The 22,493-nt window shown below is 54.2% G+C and overlaps 2 protein-coding genes across 3 annotated transcripts in view; one reads left to right on the top strand and one right to left on the bottom strand.

Annotated features, from left to right (window-relative positions):
- Positions 1–7,159, bottom strand: part of CSPG4 (chondroitin sulfate proteoglycan 4) — a 35,776-nt gene extending 28,617 nt beyond the window's left edge. The window contains exon 1 of the mRNA NM_001192782.3: positions 7,072–7,159. Within this exon, the coding sequence (NP_001179711.2) occupies positions 7,072–7,159 (88 nt within the window). The remainder of the gene's footprint in view (positions 1–7,071) is intronic.
- A 10,404-nt stretch (positions 7,160–17,563) lies between these two features.
- ODF3L1 (outer dense fiber of sperm tails 3 like 1) lies at positions 17,564–22,163 on the top strand. 2 transcript variants are annotated; one of them, XM_005221916.5, is made up of 4 exons: positions 17,564–18,614; positions 19,585–19,695; positions 20,787–20,900; positions 21,532–22,163. In XM_005221916.5, the coding sequence occupies exons 1-4, from the start codon at positions 18,494–18,496 to the stop codon at positions 22,008–22,010; spliced, it is 825 nt and encodes a 274-aa protein (XP_005221973.2). In that variant the 5' UTR covers positions 17,564–18,493; the 3' UTR covers positions 22,011–22,163.
- Positions 22,164–22,493: the final 330 nt, after the last annotated feature.

Below are 22,493 nucleotides of genomic sequence, written 5' to 3'. Positions count from 1 at the left end.
CGGGCCCTGGCCTCCAGCCCCTACCATCACAGGAGCCCGAGAAGGGTGGGCAGAGACCAGGGAGAAGACAGGCTTCCAGGATCCCCACCCTATAAAGGTCTTGCTGCCTGCTCCTTCTCTCCATCCCCATCCATCTACTCCTGGGACGGGAGTCATTTGGTCACTCATTCAACAGATTGGTTGTGCTGCATCTTGGCTCAATTGTCTCTATCTAAGGGGCCATTAGGCTTTGGGGTGGAGCTCGGAGGGGCTTTTCTGCTTCTCCTCACACAGGAGAGGTGTGTGGACCTCAGCCCAGTGAGTCAATCAGATGTAGCCTTCCCACTCCCCTCCTTTTGAGGGGTCCTGGGCTGGCTGGCAGTCAGAGGCTGGCTTGACAGCTCCATTTTCCACATCACTTTGCCCCAGACAGACCCTCTCCTAGGGCCACCTCATCCAGTCCCCTGCTTTGGAAACTTTCTCAAAGATTTCTAAGCAGGAACCCTGCACTCCCGCCCTGCTCCAATGATGCGCCTGCCCCACTCCAGAAGAAGATGGTAATAATGGAATATTAGCAACCTCAGGAGCAGGCACCTACTGAGCATTTACTCCAGACAAATCCTCAGCATGCAGGAGGCAGGAATTATTTATGCCATTTTAGAGCCTTTTCTGAGGCTCAGAAAGGCCTGGTCACTTGCATCGAGTGGCTGGGTGGGAACTGAATTCTGAGCTGTCTTCTACTGTGTTCTTGACCAGGTGAGCCTGGCCTCCTGCCTCCCCCAGCCCTGCAGAGCTGAGGACTCAAGAGGAGGGAGAGGTGGGGCCTGAGTCAGGACTGTGAGGCGGGCGGGAGGGAAGCTTACTCTGAGCTGCTCCAAGACGCCCAAAAAGGGTGATTGGTTCCTTCCCTCACTACGGTGAGAATGTGTGTGTGTGTGTGTATGAGTGTGTCTGGGCCTGAGACTGGCCTGGCTGGCCTCCAGCTGTAGGAGAGCTGCGCCGGCCCCAGTTGCTGTACACAGGGAAGAGGCAGGGAGGGGCTGGTGTCGTGGGAATCAACATCCTGGGCCCACTGATATTTATAGCTGCCCCCTCTTGAAATACGGGGAGGAGGGGCTGCTCTTAGGTGGGAACGGAAGTTGGTCTCCTTCTCTCCGCCCCCTCGATCTTCCCAGAGAGCAGGAGGGCCCAGGCTAGGGGCCCTGGCTGGGTGGTGGAGCTGGGGGCTGTATCCTGAGCTGGGGGCTTCCCCCAGGCTGCTGGCTTGGGGGCTGGACACTCTCCTTGTTAGGCCCTTAGCCAGGCTGTTGAAAGCACTCTGTGTGTGTGTGCACGTGTGTGCAAGCATGCACACATACACATGCACACATACCTACTAGGTGTCACACTGATGGAGGTCACAGAACAAGGGCAGGGGCCAGGTAAGAGTAGGGGGAGAAAGGCCTGTCACCCCACAGAGATGGAGGGTGGGGCCCCAGAAGGGTGGTAGACTAGGCTGCAGCCCTCAATAATCAGTGGGAAAAGGCAGCCCAAGCAGGGGATGGTGCTGGAGCTGAACCTTGAAGGATGGAGAGAAAAAGAGAGACCAGTTGTAGGCAACAGCATGGGCAGCGGTGGAAGGGTCCCAGGGATTACGGATTGTTATCTGATGGTCTAGTGCACCAGCCAGACGATGGGACACGGCATAATCCTTGAACGTGGATCCCAGCTGATCTACTGGGGAGAGAGAGGGCCCAGCCACAGCCCTGGGTCCTGCAGGCAGGTGGCACCATGGCGGGTGCTGTAATCTTGATTTCGATTCTTTGTAAGTCGGGAAGTCCTCTCTTGTATCTGACCTGGCTCTCCCCTGCTCTCAGAATGTTTTAACTCAAAGCAATTAATTAGTTTTTAAGGAGAAGACAATGGCACCCCACTCCAGTACTCTTGTCTGGAAAATCCCATGGACGGAGGAGCCTGGTAGGCTGCAGTCCATGGGGTCGCAAAGAGTCAGACACGACCAAGTGACTTCACCTTCATTTTTCACTTCCATGCATTGGAGAAGGAAATGGCAACCCACTCCAGTGTTCTTGCCTGGAGAATCCCAGGGACAGGGGAGCCTGGTGGGCTGCCATCTATGGGGTCACACAGAGTTGGACACGACTGATGTGACTTAGAAGCAGCAGCAGGAGCAAGCCTTTTTTACAAAGCCACAGAACGCTTTATCAAAACTGTATCTTACACAAAACCTCCATCTATAAACACATGTTCATGGGACTGCTATGCATGAATCAGGGTGGCACAAGCATCCTGTATTCCCAGATATGGGAATGTAGAGTCCCGGAGCACCTCGGACACAGTCTGAAAATCCCTGGTTGGCTCAGTGATCTCTACGCCCCTGTGGGCCCCATCCTGGGCTCTGCAAGATCGTGGAGACCTCAGAGAAAAGCAGAGGGGAGGTCCGCCCTCTGGGAGCTGCTGGCCATATGGGGGAGGCCACATCCAAACCAGGATACAAGGACAAGGAGCCAAGAGGCCTACCACTCATCCTGCTAAGCACTTGCTGTCTGACTCAGAAAACAGCAGCCCCTCTCTGGGTCCTGATTTCCCTATGAACGTCCTGGGGGAGCTGGCCTGGGCTGGGGAGTCTCTGCAGTGAGGTCTGGGAGGGGAAGCCACCTCACTGACCGCCAGGACACTTAAACCACGAGAGACACACACTGAAACAGTTTAGCCTGAGCAGTGGCGGGACGCCTGGCTGATACCCATCAGCACTGGGAGAGCTGGTGCTTTGGCAGGCTGGGAGCGGCAGGGGTGTGGGCAGGAGCTGAGTGGGAAGAAGGAATGGTCAACAGGAGAAGCACTGTCCAGAACATGGGTGAGCCATGCCACCAAGCCACCGTGACGGCAGCCCCAGGGCACTCCCCTGCATCTGAGGCAAATGTGGCTTCATTTGCCATCCCAGCTGTTGGGGGTGCGGTGGTAGGTATTCTTGAAGAGGATCTGCTTGTGCCGTGAGGAAGTGGGGAGGGTTTAGAAAGGTGAGGGGCATTTGCTGGAGGGGTCTGTGGAGATGGACACAGAGATCTGGGGTCCTCAGGGGACTTTCTCCTAAAGACATGTCTCTCTCTCCTCTGGTGGGGGGCTGCACACCTGGCCTGAGCTGGGAAAGCTGACTTTTGTTGGGGTGAGTGAGAACACCATAGCCTGTGTGCCCAAAGAGTGGCCTGAGGCTAGTTCCTGATGTTCTCAGAGTCTCAGTTTCCATATCTGTAAAATGGGAATGTTTGGTGACTTGCAGAGCTGCCATAGGGCTGCAGGACAACATGGCCAGTGCTCACTCAGGGGCTTTCTCTGGAGTTATGGACCGTGTTTGGAGTTGTGGACCCTTCTGAGAAGCAGAAAGAGCCACAAGACCCTACCCCAGGGAGAATCCAAGTTCAAAATTGTTCATATGAATTCAGTTCATTCAAAAATTACTCACATATATTCAGTAATAATAGTACTAGTGTTCTTTTGAAACACACCCTAAACCCACTGGAGAAGGAGTCTTTAATTATATTTTCTTCGTCTCATCTCAAAGCATGTGGGATCTTAGTTCCCCAACCAGGGATCAAACCTATGCCTTTTTCATTGTAAGTGCAGAGTCTTAACCACTGGACCACCAGGGAAGTCCCTGGAGAAGGAATCTTAACTGTTAAAGGCTCTACAGTACCGGGTACATGCTGGGTCAGCGCATGTTAGAAGCAAAAGGGCAGCTGGATGGGGTGGGAGTCGGGGAGCGGTACTGAAAGAGCTGAGGGACCTGGAAGGGAGGAGACCCAAACCCCAGACCCAAAGGCCTCCTTGTTTACTTGCTCCTGGCACTGAAGAGGAGCCCCAGTGCAGCTCAGCACCCCCTGCCCCCCATCTTGTCCTCGCCTCTTTCCCTGAAGGCTCCACCCAGCCCAGGTCTGGGAGCTGGTTTTGTACATGGTTGCGCACGGGCCCACAGCTGTGTGTGCCTGTGTGTGTGTGTGTGTGTGTGTGTGTGTGTGTGTGTGTGTGTGTGAGGGCTGTTTCCAGTACCCCCCTCCCCACCCCCGCCCCGCCCGCCCCCTCCTGGGCAGCACGCCCAGTTCCCTATACACTTCCTCTGAGCGTTCTGCAAACCCTACTCCCCTCCCGCCCTTCATTGGCCGCCTGGCCCACCTGGCGCAGCCCCCTCCTTGGGCCCCCCAGGCGGGCAGCACTGAAAGGCTCTTCTTGTCTTGGCTATGCAGGCAGGCGGGCAAATGTTGGTAAGGGGGGCTCAGTTATACTTGGTTCTGGAACAGCACTTGCAGAGTCCGGGTGGGCTGGGCCGAGGGCACTGGTCCCTGCCCCGCTCTAGAGTGCTGGAGCCCCAGTGTACACACACACACACACACACACACACACACACACACACACGCACGACTCAGAGGCTGTCTCTGTCTCCAGTCAGAGATGGTCCCCCAGACCATTCTTAGAGGCAACAGTCTACCCTGGCTCAGTTCCTTGCTTCTGATGCTCCCCTGCCCCAACCCTAGCCCTGCTCTCTAAGATACCCCCATCAGTTCAGGGCCCCCACCCAGATGGTACAAGAACCCTCTCCACCTGGCACTCCCTCCTGAGTCCCACTTGTGCCCCTCATCTTCTGCCTTTCAAAGTCAGCTATACCAGGCAGGGAAGAGGTGCAGAAGCCGCTAGCCTTGTATGCTCTGTGGCCACTCTGACCTCCCAGTTTTGCTTGTGCTATGCCCCCCTACTGAAACCACATCAGCTCCAACTCAATCTCCCAATGCTTGTGGCTCTGCCAGGACTCCCATAGGGCTTAGAAGGCAATGGACCCCACACTTATCATGCACACTGGCATATGGGCCCAAGCCTAGCTGACTACGCAGGTGGGGAGCTCCCACAAAGTGGGACTGGGGGTTTCCTCCTGGGCAGCTGGGCTTCTTTGTGGGTTAGACCACTTTGCTTCCTCCCTGGGCCCTCAGTTTCCCTGTGTGTACAATTGGAAGGTTGGCCCAGGTGGTCTCCAAAGGTGCTTGACTCTCAGGCCCCATGATCTGGATGCTCTGGAATGTTGACGAGTGTGGGGAAAGCATCCCAGTGTGCCTCACTCTGGTACCTGAGACTCGGAGGCTTTTGGTGTCCAAGAGGGGTGGGAGTGATACCTTCTGCGGGAAGGGGCTGCCCCTATTACAGAGACCAGGACAGGGAGCTAAGCCAGGCCTGGGGACAGAGGTGGGCTGCTGGAGGGGAGCTCAGACTGGGAGGGGGAGAGGGTACTAGCTTGCCCACCCCCTCACCACTTCCAAATCCCTCCTAGAGGAAGGGGTTGCTTGATGTTTTTAACCCCACGGGCTGCTCTCCTCTCTAAAACCTGCACTGGCTCCCTACTGCCAGCAGGGCTTAGGCTGTGAGCTGCATTTTGCCATTTCAGGTTTCCGTGCCCCACCTCAATGGCTCTTACTGGCTTGTGCTCAAAATATATATGCCTTCCATCCAGGCTACTGGCCTCCTTATCTCTGCTCATACCCATCTCTGAGCCTGTGCTCCCTGACCCGCTTCCCATCCTCCAAGGCTTAGCTCAAGGATCACCCTCTGTCCCGCCCTAGTTTGCCTCTGAATTTCTTTTCACCACACTCCTCGTCTGGATCTTTGCAGACACGATAGGAGTTGCTGTTGCGTTTTAATTTGCTTTTCTGCCTTCTGAATGAGTCCAAGTCCAGTCTCTATTTCTGTGCGCTCCCGACTGCCCAGCACAATGTCTGCACATTGTTGATGCTGGGAAGGAATTTGGGAATGGCTCTCAGTTGAAGCCCAAGGAGGTGGGTCCTGGAGTCTCTCCTTTGACTAGAGGCTGGGGGCTGGGTGTGTACCCATCTCTCTAGCAGCCTAGATGCCTCCTTCCCATCTCTCTAGAGGCTCAGCCTATCACCCACCCCCTGAGACCTTGAAGGATGGGGTCCCTGGGGATGGGAACAGGGAGCCTGGGGATCCAGCTCTGACTCACTCCAGTGGGGGGCTCTCCCCTGACTCATTTCCCTTTTGGGTACCGCATGATTACTGTCCATTTGAACTGGCTTCCCCATCTGATGGGGAGAGGAGTGTGGCCTAGGGAACTTGGAAGGGAGACTCAGGCCCTTCTTCAGCTCAAAGTTGTTCTTGGGAATGGTCCCAAAAGATGTAGGCTGAAGCACTGATTCATACATACATGGGTATTAATGACTGATGGGCCCTGAGGCCACAGTTCTTATGGCATAACTAGACCATGCCTTCACTAAGGGAAGAATGCCATAATGGTGGGATTTCTGGCATTGGAATAGAGACTGGATATGTCCTAGCACCTCTCAGAAGGCATTCCATTTCTGCTGGAGTCAAGCACCAATGGCTGGGACAGGGAGGTGTGCAGAGGGTCGCCCAGGGCTGTCTGAGGGGCACAGGATATCTGAGGGGCGCCAGCCCTGCCTCTAGGAGGCTGAAGAGTGGGTGGTCCTGTCACCAGCTAGGCTTTCTCAGTGAGGAGAGAGAAGACAGAAAGGGGAGGAGGGGGTGGTGGTGAAGACAGAGAATGCACCCGGCAAAGGGGAGCAGGAGCAGAGTGGGGCGCAGCTGGAGGATACCCAAGGATGCTGGAGGAGGTGGCAGCTGGGGTGCATTCGGGGTCCCACACGGGGTGGGGAGGGTGGCTTCCTCCCCGATGCCCACCTTGCAGCACTTCCCGTTCCTGGCCTGGGTGTTGGAGGTGGGGGACGCCCTGTCACCAGGCGTCCTTTGGGCCCTGACTCGGTCAGAGAGAGCCTGCTGGACACGGGGAGCCCAGGTGGCACCGGGGCGTCCCCTCTGGGTCTAGAGGACAATCCTGCACAGAGCCACGCCCTAGGCAAGCGACCCAGGAGCCAACCTCAGATAACCAGAGTCCACTGGACCCCCAGATGGAGAGACGTCGCTGGGGATCCTGCCTCCCCTGGCCGGGGATGGCAGAAGAGCAGCCCCTTCATTTCCCCGTCTGGGGGCCACTCCTGGGTCTTCCTGTCCCTTTTCTCTGCCTAAGAAACCCTCCACCACTCCGCCAGTCTGGGCTGGGGTCTCCGGCCCCTCACTCACCTGTGGATGCTGGTCCCACCAACACAGCGAAGGTCAGAGCCAGGGCCAGGGCGAGGGCTGGGAGCGGGAGCCGGGGACCCCAGCGCATCGCGGCGGCGGGCTGGGCAGCGGGAACTTGTGAGGAGTGGAGTCCGGAGCCTGGAGCTTGGACGCCAGAGTCTTCGAGTTGAGAGAACTGGCGCGGGCTGGCGCTCCCGGGCGTCCCGCCGCCTACTTAACACTGGGGCGGGGCAGGCGCCGACCCGCGCTCCGGTTTCAGGCCGGGGCTCTCCCGGCGGCCCCCCCCACCCTCAGCCGTCTTAAAGGGCCCGTGCTGGTTCTCCTCCCCGTCGAGGGTGAGAGGATCCTTACAGCTCGGTCAGACCCAGGCTCCACCTTAGAGATTCAGAACAAAATCCCAGAGGAGCCCGGATTCCCCGGGGCTCCGACTCAAGGGTTCCCCGGAGAACTCCTCTGGGAGGAGATGTGAGCTGGGCTGGTCCCCTCGCTTCTCTGCCCTCTTCTCTTGCAAGGATTGTGGGTGGGGGGCGTCCTCTCGCCAGGCCCGGGAGGAAAGACAGATGCTCTCCACCCCACGGACTGCTCTGGGGCTGCTTTGCCTCTGAGGTGTCTTCAGAATGCCATTTGGTCAGAGAAGCACCAGCCTGAAGTTCTGTACAGCTCTGTGCCCACTGACATTGCCTCTTTGACCTTTTCTGCCTCAATGACTCAGTCAGTAAAGGAGAGATGTTTTAGGTTCTCCCACAAGGCAGGAGGGATTCTCAACTCCATGGGATCTGCCAAGTGGCTGTCAACCACTCCTGCCCCCGTTTCATGGAGGAGAAGACTGGCTGAGAGCTGGAAGTGGTTCTCAAGAGGCCCCCAGTTGGACAGTAGGTACCTGGTCTTATGGGACCAGAACCCAAGGCCTCCTGAATCTGGTGTTTCAACTTCCTCTGGGGCTGCCTCCTGGAAATCTGGCCCTGGATTTAGCACCTACCTAACAGTTTCAGGCTGGGGCCCTGCTGCCCTTGGCTCCCTCCCAGGCAACAATCTCAGCCCTGTCCCAAACAGGAGAAAGGGCAATGTTACTGTAGAGCTTCTGGCGTCAAGAGGCTCTGCTTGCCCTCTGTCTAATCCCAGCATTGGCATCGCCTGGCCTCGGTTTCTTTGTCCAGCGAGTGGGTGGAAGAGAACCCCTGGAGTGTCTCCCCTCTCTTCCTCCATCAGAATCTGTTACTCTTGCCTGCTTTAGCCCACCCCAAACCCCATCCCACCACTCACTCTCTCCTCAACCCCTCCCCTTGCCCAGTGATCGTCCTAACGTGTGTGTGTACAGCCCTTCAAAGTTTGCAACAAAATTGTGCCCCATTCTGCAAATGAAGAAACTGAGGCAGAGGGAGGTTAAGGGACTTGAGCAAGTCTACACAGCTTCCCTGGTGGCTCAGACGATAAAGAATCTGCTTGCAATGCAGGAGACCCAGTTTTCATTCCTGGGTTGGGAGGATTCCCTATAGAAGGGAATGGCAACCCACTCCAGTATTCTTGCCTGGAGAATACCATGGCCAGAGGAGCCTGGTGGGCTACAGTCCATGGGATCACAAAGAATTGAACACGACTGAGCGATAAACACTTTAACTGAAACACAGCTGCTAGGAGGTAGAGCCAGGTCTTTGGCCCCAAGCCCACAGCACAGTGGTGACTGGGGCTCTGGGTTCAAATCCCAGCTCTCCTGCTTAGCTGTTCGACTTGAGCAAATCACTTCACTTCTCTGTGGTTTCCTTCTTTGTAAAATTGGCTTTGTGAGGATTAAAGGCTTTAATGTACCTCAAGTGCCTAGCCTGGGGTATACAGCAGGTGCTCAATGAATGCATGTCTTTTTTTCCCTCCTTGCCCTGTAGGCCTGCTGCACATCCTCCCTGGGTCTCACAGTTTTGCATGTAACTTCCAGAGGCAGCTGCACACAGTAGGTACCCAATAAATGCATGCTGGGATTGACTTAGAAGCCAGTTGCTGCTGTTCTGGGGGAATTTTGGCAAACCTAACAGCTCCCATCCAGTTCACCCTAGGAGGCCTGGGGTGGCTGGGCTGTTCTCAGCTGGTCTTGGTGGCAGTAAAGCCATCAATTCCATACTTGTCCCTTGTTTTTCCTTCTCTCCAAGTCAGCAAGGCACCCGGTCCTTGTTAGGGACTAATTACTGGCCAAGTATGGGCCCCAAGTTGCTGGGGCTGCTGAGAAGACAACATTTGGAGGAAAAGAGCTTTCTTCTTAGGAATGAAAAAAAAGAAAGGAGGAGAGGACTTTTGCTTCTTTATGAATCAAAAATATGGGTGGAGATTTCCAGCCACACCATCTGCCGATCCTTCCCCCTCCCCGTCTTCTCCCATCTCCTCCTGATCCCCGCCCACTCAGATTTACCCACAACTACCAGGAGTTATTAGTCTGTCTGTGGAGCCTCCCACCCACAGCTTAGATTCAAGTCGGGATTAGCTTGCAGCCTCCCCCTGCCTGGTTGCTAGCTGGGGAGAGAAACACAGGCCTGGAAAAATAATGGCAACCGGCAGGGCAGTAATAACCCAATGTCACTTCCCTGCTCGGGCTTCTCAGTTTACAAAACATTCACCTGGTCTCTTGACAACCCTGGGAAGCGTGTGTGTTGGGGGACAGTGTTCCCTTTTCACTGATGAGAAAACTGAGGCTCTAGCGGTAAAGGGATGCTGGGGCACTGGAGCGTACCTGCCGGGCCTTTGTTCAGCCTGTAGCCTGGGACTTGAGCCCCGGATTGCTGCTGAGCGGCATCATACCAGGAAGACTGGGGGAAAGGTGAGGCCTTTTGTCTTGAAACTGATCCCTGACCGCCTCTTTTCATCTCAGAACAAAGGCCACTGTTGGGCAGTGCCTGCTCCTGAATTTTCCCCCCTCCCCACCAGCCTCCTCAGCGTGCCCCCCACTAAGACCCCTACATCCTCATCTTGAGTAGAGCCCACCAGGACCTCCTTAGCATCCTCAAACTTCTTCCTCTGCCTTCTGACTTTCTCTGGCTTGGGTTGGCCAGGGGTCCCTGGTGGCCATCCCTGACCGCCCCTGCCTCTCTGGGGCGGTCTCACCGTCCTCCAGGAAGTCCTCCCAGCCTTCCTTCCCACCCTGAGCTCCCTTTTCACAGACGCCCTCTGTATTCTCCTAGTGCCGCTGCCTCCCCGCCGCCTCCCCAGGGCACAGAGTTGACACAATACTTCCTGTCCTCTCGGTAGATTTCTTCCCAGCAAAGCACAGGACAGGACACCCAGGATGGGGGAAGAGGAAGGCCCAGGACACACTTGGATGAAGAAGGATGCCCACGGCTGAGGGCTGAAGGAGAAGTCAAAATGCCGCCTCAGTTTCTCCAAATGGTGGACCTCCGGGAGGACAGATGATAGAGCCTCGCGTCACGGGCTTCTCCGCTGCAGAGTTCAGTCAGGCGTGCTGGCCGGGTCCTCCCGGTCACGCCCATCCTTACGCTGCTTGGATGAAGAGTGCCCGCTCTGGCTGTGGTCGTGGCCGTGCCATGCCTTGGGTGGGGCCTGGCACTCTGAGTGCCTCTGTGTTTTGTACCCTGACTGCCTGGGCCCCACCCAGGGAGCCTGTGGCCAAAGCCAGATTGGGGGTAAATGGCGGGTGCTTGTGCCCCAGTGGGGCAGAGCCCCAGCTCCTGTTGCCCAGGTCCTCACCTCAGGGAAGTGGCCTTCCACCATGAAAGATCTAGAACCCAGGCCACTACTGTGCAGTCGGGGCTTTTGCTGTCAATTCTGTGACCCCACAGTCACATGACAAGGAGCTCCATAGTGGTGGGCCCCAGGCCTGGGCTCCTGGGTCGGCTAGGAGTGGCCTTGCTCCCGCTCCTGGCTGGAGGCATCCATGGGGCTCCTCCAAGCGCAAGGCAGCCAGGACGGGAGGGGTGGGGCCTGCTATTCCCAACAATTACACAGTTCAGGAGCTGAAAAGTTGTTTGCTGCCCTTGGGAGCCGGCTGTGGGCTGTGGATGGGAGGCCTGTGGCAGGGTTTCTCCTGGCCAGGGGCAGGCTCTCCCTGGGTCCAAGCTGTCCTGGGGAGATGGGGGTTGGGGAGGTCGAGGACCCTCTCAGGGCCTCTGTTCCCAGGAGCAGCATTCATCTTCCACACCACGTCCACAAAGGCTCGTGGCTTCAGTGGCTGTGACCAGCTGGCCGCAGCTGACTCCTCCTGGGGTTGTGCTATTTCTAAATATTGGCTCAGGCTGTTAACCCCTGCTCTGCTCCATCTGTGCATATTCAGCTTGGCTGCAGAGAGAGCCTCTGGGAGTCCTCGTTTGGATGGAAAATATTCGTGAACGTATTTGCTCAGGGTCTGGTGTGGGGCAGATCCTTTTGGGGGCTGGGGTGGGGCTCCCAAAAGAAGGGTGAGAAATACCTGCTTAGGACCGGGGATGAGGCTTCAGTGGGTGTTAGGAGACATGGGTCTGAGCTGGCAGCTGGGCAGGGCAGTGGAAAGAATGTGGGGTTAGGAGCCAGAGGTCTGGTCCTGCCAAGCCTTTTCTGTGTGGCCTCAGGCGAGTCACTTCACCTCTCAGCACCTACACCCTCATCTGTAAACTAGAACCGCTATGGTGCTTGGATGACGCCCTCCAACAGGGCGCAGCGGCTTTATAAACTGTGAAGGGTGGCACCTGTTGGTTATGATGAGGGCAACTCCTGATGCCAGGGTTGTGTTCTCTGCCCATCTCCCAGGAATCCTTTGAAGGAGAGGTAAGACTCACAACCAAGAGGCGGCTGGAGTGAGCTGACAGGGCCTGTCTGCAGCCTGTGTGGGGCTTAGTGCGTGTCCCGCTTCACCTAAGGGTGTATAGCTTGGATTTCAGCCCCTGTTGGTCCCATTAGCTCGGGGTCCTTGTACAGTGACAACTCCGTGGAAGCCAGCCTCCAAGATGGCTCTCATCTTCTGACATTCGCAACCCTGTGGAGTCACTGCCCACACTGAATAGGGCTGACCTGAATGGCCAATGAACATGTCAGTCGCTCAGTCGTGTCCTACTCTTTGCGACAGCCTGGACTATATAGCCCACCAGGCTCCTCTGTCCTTGGGATTTTCCAGGTGATAACACTGGAGTGGATTTCCATTCCCTTCTCCAAGGAATCTTCCCGACCCAGGAATCAAACCCAGGTCTCTTGCATTGTAGGCGGATTCTTTACCATGTGAGCTGCCAGGGAATGGCCAACAGGACTTTGCAGAAATGATGGAGTATGATTTCCAGGCTAAGTCACAAAAGACATGGCGACCTCTGCCTTCTTCTCTTCTGATTACTTGCTCTGGGGAAAGCCAGCCACCAAGACCTGAGGACAGTTGAGCAGCCTGCAGAGAGCGCCTATGGAGAAGAACTGAGGCCTTTTGTCAACAGTGAGCACCAACTCACCATTCAATGTGAGTGAGCCATCTTGGAACTGTATCTGCCAGCCCCTGTCACACTTTCGGATGACTGTAGCTCCTGACGGCCACTTCTGGAGACATCTGTAGCCAGAACCATCCAGCTAAGCCACTTCTAAACTCCTGACCCACAGAAACTGTGTGTGATGATAAATGTTTATCGCTCTTTTAAGTTCTTAAGCTTTGAGGATAATTTGTTACACAGTAAGAGATGACTGGTACAAACTTCCATGAATGTAAATTGTAGTCTATTCAGCAAGACTGGGCCTGTGTCTGGGTTCAGAAAGTAGGACTCTGTTCCCATGAGGAGTGATCTTTTTCTTGATCAATCAATGGATCGACTCATTCATTTATTCCACAAACACTTCTTAAGCACTTACCATATGTCAGGACACTTTGTTGGGGACTAGAGCACAAGGGTAAGTGACAGGAGCCCTGCCTTTGGGAACTCATAGTCTCCCTAAGTGACTTGATGATTATTGGATGTGGGGAGTAAGGGCAAGGATGTCCAGGACAAGCCCAGATTTCTTGCTTGGATACTTAGATGGGTTATGGCATCATTCATTGAGATAAATGGGGTCAGGGGGCATCTCATGAGAAGAGCTCTGAGCATGTTAATTTTTAGATGTTTTGAGAATTTCAAGTGACACTGTGCAGGCTGTCAGATACATGGATTTAAACTTCTAAGAAGGGCTGAGCCAGAGATATATATATATTTGGGAATTGTTGGGATAAAGATAATGGGAATGAAGCAACAGAGGAGACGAGAGTTCCCAGAAAGAGGAGAATGGTGGAAAGGGAGAGGAAGTTCCCAAGACTGAACTCTGAGACACGGACATTTTTTTCTAAAAAAAAATTTTTTTTTTACATTATTTCAGACTTACAGAAAAGTAGGAAGGACATTACAAATATTTCCCACATACTCTTCACCAAGATTTCCCAAATGGTAATATTTTATCACATTTTAAATTATTTTCTATGTATAGACATATTTTTTGCCTATAAGAATTTTTTGAGAGTAAGTCACAGACATAATGCTGCTGCTGCTAAGTCGCTTCAGTCGTGTCTGACTCTGTGCGACCCCATAGACAGCAGCCCACCAGGCTCCCTTTTCCCTGGGATTCTCCAGGCAAGAACACTGGAGTGGGTTGCCATTTCCTTCTCCAATGCATGAAAGTGAAAAGTGAAAGTGAAGTCACTCAGTCATGTCCGACTCTTCAAGACTCCATGGACTGCAGCCTACCAGGCTCCTCCATCCATGGGAGTTTCCAGGCAAGAGTACTGGAGTGGGGTGCCATTGCCTTCTCCAGACATAATGCTACTTATACTTAAATGCTACACTGTGTATTTCCTGGGAACAAGGACCTTCTCTTTCTGAACCAGAGTGCAATGACCCAAATCAGGAAATTAAGGTTGGTATTATACTTTAAACTAGCCAGACTTTTTTTTTCTGGTTTTGTCAATTCCCCAATAATATCCTTGATAGCAAAAGAAAATCCTGGCTCCTACGTTACACTTAGTTGTCCTGTTTCTTGAGTTTCCATTACTGTAGAAAAGCTCTTCAGTATTTCTTTGTCTTTCATGATATTGTCATTTTGGGCAAGTATAGACCTGTTATTTTGTAACAAGCATGTTGATTTGAGTTTATCTGATTTCTTTGTAGATTCAGGTTATGTACCTTCGGTGGGAAACACCCCAGAAGTGATCCTATGTCCTTTTTTAAAAAGCGTTTTATTTGGTTGTGCGAGTATTTGTTGTGGCATGAAGGAGCTTTAGTTGCAACATGCAAGCTCTCAGCTGTGGTGCATGGAATCTAGTTCCCTGACCAGGGATGGAACCCGGGACCCTTGCATTGGGAGTGTGGGATCTTAGCCACTGGACCACCAGGGAAGTCTTGATTCTGTGTCCTTCTCAGTCCATCCTCTCAGGAGGTACACAGCATCTATTTTGTCCCATTGTCGGTGATGTTAACTTACAACAGTTGGTTGAGGTGATGCCTGCCAGGATTCTCCCTGTATTTTCTTATTTTTCCCTTTGCAATTAATGAGCATGTGCCAGCATTGAAATGTCAGGTTGAGGAAGAAGAGCCAGAGGTTGTGAAGGGGCAGTGGGGATATGGGAGGAAGACCAGAACATCTTGGAACCAGGAAGAGGTATTGCAAGAAGGAGGGAGTGGTGGCTCACTGTGGTCCAGTGCTCCTGGGAGGCCAATCTGACGAGGGTGAGAAGCAGCCACTGGCGGCAGCTTCCACATGCAGGTCACAGGTGAGGTGGAGCGATGGGTCTGAAGCCAGCTTGTAGGGAGTCAGTGTTAAAGGGAGGTGAGAATGAGACAGCAGGGAAAATGCCTCTTAGGGGAAGTTGACTGGGGAGAGGTGTGTGCGACCAGGGAGATACTTTTTATTTTTTTAATTATCTTTTTTTCTATAAAAAATTTATCTTTTTGTTTATAGCAGTAATTAAAAAAATTTTTTTTATTCAAGTGTGGTTGATTTCCAATGTGTGCCAATCTCTGCTGTAGAGCAAAGTGAAACAGTTATACACAAATAGACATTATTTTTTTCAAAAAAATATTCTTTTCCGCTGTGGTTTATCATAGGATATTGAATATAGCTCCCTGCGCTAGATGGTTTTTAATAGATGGGAGGGATGCAGAGTATATAGAGCGTGATGGGAAGGGCCAGATGACGGGTTAAAGCAAGGAGGGGATGGAAGTGGACAGTGAAATATTCTCGAGACGCAGAGGAGATGGGAGAGGGTCTTCCCTCCGAAGCCCCAGGAGGGAAGCAGGAGCAGGTGCCAATGGAAGCTGGTGGTTCTGACAGTGTGGGAGGGAGGCTTTGAATCCAAGGTCAGTCTGACGGCCTCTGTGCGCTCTGTGAGCAAGACGCAGAGCAGGGGGCTGCAGGGAGGGCCAGGTACCAGGAGGGGAATAAGCCATGTTTGAAATGATCTCTGGGGAGATCTGCAAGCTGACCAGCACGGAGGTGGGTGGCTGGGTGGCATGGACTCAAGTCCAGGGTCTGGGGGCCATGAGTGTTCCCAGCACGTCTTGCAGGAGGGCACGTCAGATGTGGTAAATGGTGAGAACAGGGGATGGTGTTCCTGATAGGAGGGTGAGAAACCCAGAATGTGCTGGGGAGGGTGGCTGGGAGGGAGTGGAGAGAAGGCATTTGGAGACTCTGGGAGAAGGAGGTCTGGAAACTGGGAGGCCCAGGGAGTGGTGAGTGGTCCCTGGGGAGGCCTAAGTGACCAGGGTAATGGCAGGAGTTGGGGGTGGGGAAGAAGACCATGAGCCAAGGCTGCCAGGTTTGTAAATCAGGACAGATGGGAATCCTGAGAGAGGAGGAGGGACACCCTGGATACTGGGGTCTTCATGGAGCCATGCCCTTGTCAGGGAGGTGACACTGCCTGGGTGGATACCCAGGAGATCAGTGATCTGCTCCACTTTGAGCTCGGAGGGACACAGCAGTAGCTTTGAAGACAACCGAGGGCTGTCTCCAGGGTCAACTAAGTTTCAGTTAAAGTTGGAGGGAAGGGAGCCTTTGGAGCAGAAATGGGGTGACCTTCCAGGGTGGAGAGTGTCTCAGTTTCCCTAAAAGAACCAGGCACAAGGATGGCAGACAGCAGCAGCGTGTGTAGCGGGGTCAGAAAGGCTCCTTGGGCCTGAGACACTTGGAGACCACCACTCTCCACCAGCCCAGGATGGTGAAGGCTGCAGCCCAACATCTGGCCCCTATTAGTACGAGGGGACCATCAGGACTTGGGCCCAGAAGGCCGCAACTTCCAACAGGAAAAGCTGGCAAGGATGAGGGTGAGGAGGCGGCACCGCCTGTGGCCTGAGGCCAACTGAGGCTGGGCCAATCCCAGCCTTGCCCAGCTCTTCCCCTCCAGAAATCAAAGGCTTTGCTGCCCTCGGGTGATGAGAAAGACACAGGAAGGAACTGCTGTGCTGGGTGTGGGCACCCACAAGTCGGGGACTGAGGCATGCGGCACACCTGGCTGGTCTGCTCTGAGTTCTCATTGTACCTGCTGGTTGGAATGAGTTCAGAGCGTGGTTTGGTTTCCATTAGATCAGAGGCTGTGATCCAAAGAGAGCTCTGGGGCTTGTGTTCTGGTTCCGTCTCTGCTACTAATGTGATGGGAAGCTTTGGGCAAGTCTTGTGCCCTTTTGAGTCCTCAACTGTGTTATCTGTATACCGGGGCTACGACAGACACCCTCTCTAAAGCCAGTGGTCGTCTGTGCCCAAGATGGAAACCACTCTAGATCATATCTCTGGTCTGAGCTATGAACTGGTAGGTGAGGCAGGCCCCAGGGCCCCTGAGCCTCCTGTTTTTTTGGGGTGAGGGGGTGTCGAGCATTTCCTCAGCCCTGGGGCTCATCCATCAATCACATGGCAGCTAAACATCTTCCCTATTCGTCAATGTTTTCTCTTGCAGCCCCACCACTCAGGGGATGCTCTTGACCACAAGCACAGGAAGTAGCTTCTTCTCTTTTAAAAAAATAATTTTATTTATTTTTTGGCTATGCATTGAAGCACGCGAGCTTTTCTCTAGTTGCAGCGTGGGGGGCTTACTCTGTAGTTGCAGTGCGCGGGCTTCTCGTGGCGGTGGCTTCTCTTGTCACGCAGCACAGGCTCTGGGGTGCATGGGCTTCAGTAGCTGCGGCACGTGGGCTCAATCGTTGTAGTTCCCACGCTCTAGAGTACAGGCTCAGTAGTTGTGGTGCATGGGCTCAGTTGCTTTGAGGTGTGTGGCATCTTCCCGGACCAGGGATCAAACCCGCATCTCCTGAGTTGGCAGGCGGATTCTTTATCGCTGAGCCACCAGGGAAGCCCCAGGAAGCAGCTTCTTGAGGCCTCAGCCCCAGCCTCCATCCTCATTTGCACCCATCCCCTGCCCGAGATGTTAGCAGCAGCCAAATATTCCTACACACAGATCTCTAAAGACACCATCCCTGGGATAGGAATCTGAGAAGTTATCAGACAGTCACACCTTACTGTAAAGTAATTGGCTTGATACTTTGCTGAGAAGAAAATAGACTGCGATAGAAGGGGGTGGGACATGTCCAGAATCTGGGGGATAGGTGGGAGGGGCGGAGAGTAGACGACCACTCCAGGGGGCTGTGCAGGTAGCAAGAATCCTTCACCCATGACCTGTCCACTCTTTCACCACCTCCAGGGCACCCAGCAGGAGTGAGAGTCCCTTGGATTGCAAGGAGATCAAACCAGTCCGTCCTAAAGGAAATCAACCCTGAGTATTCATTGGAAGGACTGATGCTGAAGCTGAAGCTCCAATACTTTGGCTATCTGACGTGAAGAGCTGACTCATTGGAAAAGACCCTGATGCTGGGGAAGATAGAGGGCAAGAGGACAAGGGGATGACAGAGGATGAGATGGTTGGATGGCATCACCGACTTGATGGACATGAGTTTGAGCAAGCTCCGGGAGACGGTGAAGGACAGGGAAGCCTGTGTGCTGCAGTCCATGGGGTTGCAAAGAGTCAGACACGACTGAGCGACTGAATAACAACAAACCCGGAGTTAACAGCTGGATCTGTCACTCCACTCTCCCTTTCTGCTTCCTGATCCAGGGTCCTGGGGCCCCTCAGGCTACTTAGCCAGGTTGGGAACAGGGACAGTGGGGTTGAGTTCTCAGGGTTCCACAGCTGAACTGCCAGCATAGAATTTCTACACCACAGTCCAGGCGCCACGGCAACTGGAGGAAATAAACACTCTGGGTTTCACAGTCCAAGTTCTGCAGTGAGGTCATCCTTCGCTCCTGCCTGCGGGGCCCTGCAGCTGGCTGCACCCCAGACAGCCTCAGCTGCTGAAGTAGGAGGACTGCTTTGCTTCTCAGCCCTCACGCCGCCTGTGGCGTCGGGGAGAGAGAGTGGACACAGGGGCTTGGGCAGGGGTGCCCGGAACAGGTCTCACCCAGGCCCAGCTCCTCGCCCGGTGCTCCACATCTTTCAGTAGCTGCTCTTGCTCCCTGCTTGGCCCCAGACATGAAACTGCCCAAGGGTGTCAAGAACCCTGTGTTCTATGGGCAGCAGCCAGAGAAAAAGGTGCCAATGTCCTCAGGGCACGAGATAAAGCAGACCCCTGTGGTCCTGGCGATGCTCAAAGGTGAGAGCAGGCCCCTGACCTGGACTTGCGCTCATTCCTCTCTCTGAAGAGAGGCTGAAGTTGTGCTAACCTTGCAGCCCTGCCTCCTGCAAAACCCCTTCAGGCTCTTCTCAAAACCACAGAAGATCTGCACTTCTAAGCTAAACTCCACAAGCAGAATTAACTGCTGGGAATTTGGGGAGGGTTGCTGGGAATTTGGGTGGGAAGGGGTTTGAAGTGAGGTCAGTTTTGGAAAAAGACTAGGGATTCAGTGGCATCTTTAGTCCATATTAGCTTTCCTCACTTCCCCTGAATCTTACTCTCAACCGAAAGCAGACAAATGAATTCTTACTACATTGTTGATGACTGACTGTTGCTGTACTTGGGGTTGTTTAGTATGTGATTAAATGTTTGGGCTCTGTTGGCTGCTGTCTTAGAATTTTCACAGTACCAGCTTGTGTGACTTTGTGTGAATTGCTATTTCTAAGCCTCTTGAGAGGCTTAACTGAGATAACCCCTAGAAAATGCTTAGTATAGTGCTCGGCACAGAATAAGTTCTCAGTTACTTGTAACTTTATTACTTTTCTTATTATGCATTGCCTGTCCAAGAGAAATTGCATTTTATCTAGGAACATTGGCTTTCCCCAAAGGAAGCGTCTCAATAGTGGGATTTGTGGCAGTGAGACATTAGCAGGAGCAAAGACCCCAGTGTTCTTTTTTTTTTTTAATATTAATTTATTTGGCTGCACCAGGTCTTAGTTGCGGCACGTGAGATATTTAGTCGTTGCATGTGAACTCTTGGTTGCCGTATGCAGGATCTAGCTCCCTGACCAGGGACTGAACCCAGGCCCCCTGCACTGGGCGCGCAGAGTCTTGGCCACTGGACCACCAGGGAAGTCCCTGCAGTGGTCTTAAGCACACTGTATTCAGGGCTTTCCCTGCCTCTGATCTCGCAGGCCCAGGCTGAGGGCTTCTCTCTCCGTGCTCACAGGTCCGGGGCCTGCCAAGTACCTCCGGCCATCCTGCACGGGCTACATAGACCATGACGTCTCCATGTTCCAGGAGCCGGCCTATACCCTGCATGCCTGGCACCCGGAGAAGCGTGAGTGCTTGCCACACCCGTTGTCCCTGCGGGCGTAGGATTATTACTATTGGATGTTTGGGGCGGTGTGAGAGGGGAGGAGTCATCACCTGTAGCCACAGGCCCCTGGGAGCCCAGGCCTGCCCTGAGTGGGACACCCAGGTGGCCTGCTAGGTCCAGAAGGAAGTCAGCAGGGGGCCAAGTTACCCGTCCCTCTGAAGGCACCTCCCAGCTGGCCCTCCTGAGGGAGCTGTGAAGTGACCTGTTGCATCCAGCTGGCAGGGTCTCCTTTCTGACTGGTCTTCGGCTGGCACCCTTCAGCTTTGACTGCTGTGGTCTCACTTGCCAAAGCAGGAATAACTGGAGGATGGGGTGGAGGGAAGGGGGTGGTGTGGTGGACTGAGGGCCTCCCAGGAGGCTTAGAACCCCCTGGAAGGCAGGGACCCAAGGGCCGGTGAAGAGCTGAGGCTGATGGCCACAGCTGGTGAGAGGGTGGCTGGGGATCTGAGATCCAGGCACCTCGCTGGGGTGACATACCCTTCTCAGCAGGGGAGCCCCCTCTTTTTGGGGCTGCGTCCTTTCTTCATACTAATAATAGCCACCATGGGCTTTCCTGGTGGCTCAGCAGCAAAGATTCTACCTGCAATGCAGGAGCCTCAGGAGACATGGGTTCGATCCCTGGGTTGGGAAGATTCCCTGGAGGAGGGTATGGCAGCCCACTTCAGTATTTTTGCCTGGAGAATCCCATGGACAGAGAAGCCTGGAAGGCTATAGTCCATGGGGTCGCCAAGAGTTGGACACAACTGAAGCGACTTACACACACACACACACACACACACACACGCCTGTTATTGTCCCCTTGGCACCAGTCCCTGGCAGCTGTTACTTTATCTGTTCCTCTGAACAAGTTCTAGAGAATGTTAGGTCATGTGTTAAAAGATCCATTTTACAGATGAGGAAGTAAAGGCTCCCCAAATCCCCAAGAGCCCAAGGCATTAGGAAGGCGCCCTCGGTCCTTTTCTGGGGGAGGGGGATCTTGCCTGGAGACAGAGGCCAGACTCACCCTGGGGCAGCCTCTGGGGTGACCGGCTCTTTCCTTGGCTGCCTTGCAGGGATCATGGACATACGTAGCCCCGGGCCTTGCTATTTCTTGGATCCTAAGATAACTCGGTTTGGGATGGTCAGCTGTCCTCAGGTTCCCATGGCAGAGCACATCTCTAACCTGCGTAAGATGGGCCGGAAGAGGGAGGTCGGGGATGGGAGGTTGGGGGTGGGAGGTTGGGGTTGGGAGGTTGGGGGGTGGGAGGTTTGAGGCTGGGGGTCCACGCTTAGGACACAAGCAGGAGCAAAGGGGTCATGACTCCCTTCGCCAGGTGTGTCTGCAGATGCTGGCACCTCCCTGCAAGGTCACTTCAAGACACCCATGTCACCGTGTCTGGGTCACAGTACTTAATATCTGAAGGCCGATGTTCCATGTATGTTGCAGGGTGATACGGTAAAAATATCACAGGGCTTGTGTTATGCTAATGAGCTCGCAGACTAGTGATTCCAGCATATTTTCTTGGTGCTGTCATGGGGTCAATGACAGCCAAGGGTGACGTTCTGATGATGCTGGGGTTTTTATATTATGAAGACAGTGTCATAATCCTGATGCCAGGACGGCGAAGTCCCTACCCACCCTCGTCCCAGAGCCTCATGCAGGGAGGTGATGTTCCTGCCTGATGCTAAGATGGTTATAGTAAAGTCACACCAGGCTCACCAAGACCTTTCCCTCTCCCTAGACTAGTTAATTGGTCACCAGGAGATTCAGCCTGGTTTCGGCCCTGAGACCCCTTCCCTTCATTCACCTACATTCAGGTCTGAGCCCCACCCCGGCCCCCTGCCATTACCACCTAGAGAAGACCCACCTGCCTGGGGAACGCAGGGCTCCTGGGTACTCCTTTGGCTTCCGGTGCCCATACCGAGTGATGGACCCCAATCCGGGCCCCAACCGGTACCAGATGCCACTCCTGCTGGGGCCCAACCTCCCGGCCAACAAAGCTGCTCCTTGCTATAGCTTGGCCCCCTTGGACAAGAACTGGTTCTACAAGAATATGTCAAGAGGCCCCGGACCGGCCGCACACACCCGGCCAGAGCCGTCCGTCTATCAGAACCGCAGCCCTGTCTATAGCATGGCCAAACGCTTTGGCTACCCGGTGGACCACACACCTCGGCCTGGCCCCGGCTCCCACAATGTCCAGCAGGTCAGGGCACACAAGCCCCGCCCGCCTGCTTTCACCATGGGCATCAAGCACTCGCCCCACCTATGCCCGCTGATCGTCGACATTCGTGACTGAGGCCCCTCCTGGTGCACTCCTCCCCCCACCCTGTCCCCAGAAGTTATTTTTTCTATACCGAATTGAGCAACTTACCCAGATTTTAAGTAGCAGAGCTGGTGCCTGCTGTGTCCAGCACAAAGAAGGCGTTAGATAAATATTTTCATTTATTTATTCCTTGGTTTTGCAAACACAGCTGCTCTCTTTGGGCCCTGCCCTGGGTGAGGAGCTGGGGATGCTGGGAGGTGTGGGAGGGGTCCTTGTCCAGGAGATGTTCTGCTGTGGCTCACCAGGAGAGGCAGCTCTGTGTCCTCCAAGGAGCCCCGGGTAGAGGCTCCGGGGAGCTGAGTTCCAGCCCCGCATCTGCCCCTAGTGTGCTGTCTGGCCTTGTGCAGCTCCCACACCTCACTGGACCTTGGTGAGCAGGGAGGAGGCACCTAGAGAATGGCCAGTTTCCCTCCAGCTCCTGAACTGTTTGATTCTGATCCCTGATGGTGACCCGCA

This window comes from Bos taurus, chromosome 21 (assembly GCF_002263795.3).
Source record: "Bos taurus isolate L1 Dominette 01449 registration number 42190680 breed Hereford chromosome 21, ARS-UCD2.0, whole genome shotgun sequence".
In the NCBI taxonomy this organism is placed as follows: Eukaryota; Metazoa; Chordata; class Mammalia; order Artiodactyla; family Bovidae; genus Bos; species Bos taurus.
Note: the sequence above shows the minus strand (reverse complement) of the source record. Positions and strands in the feature narration are given on the sequence as shown.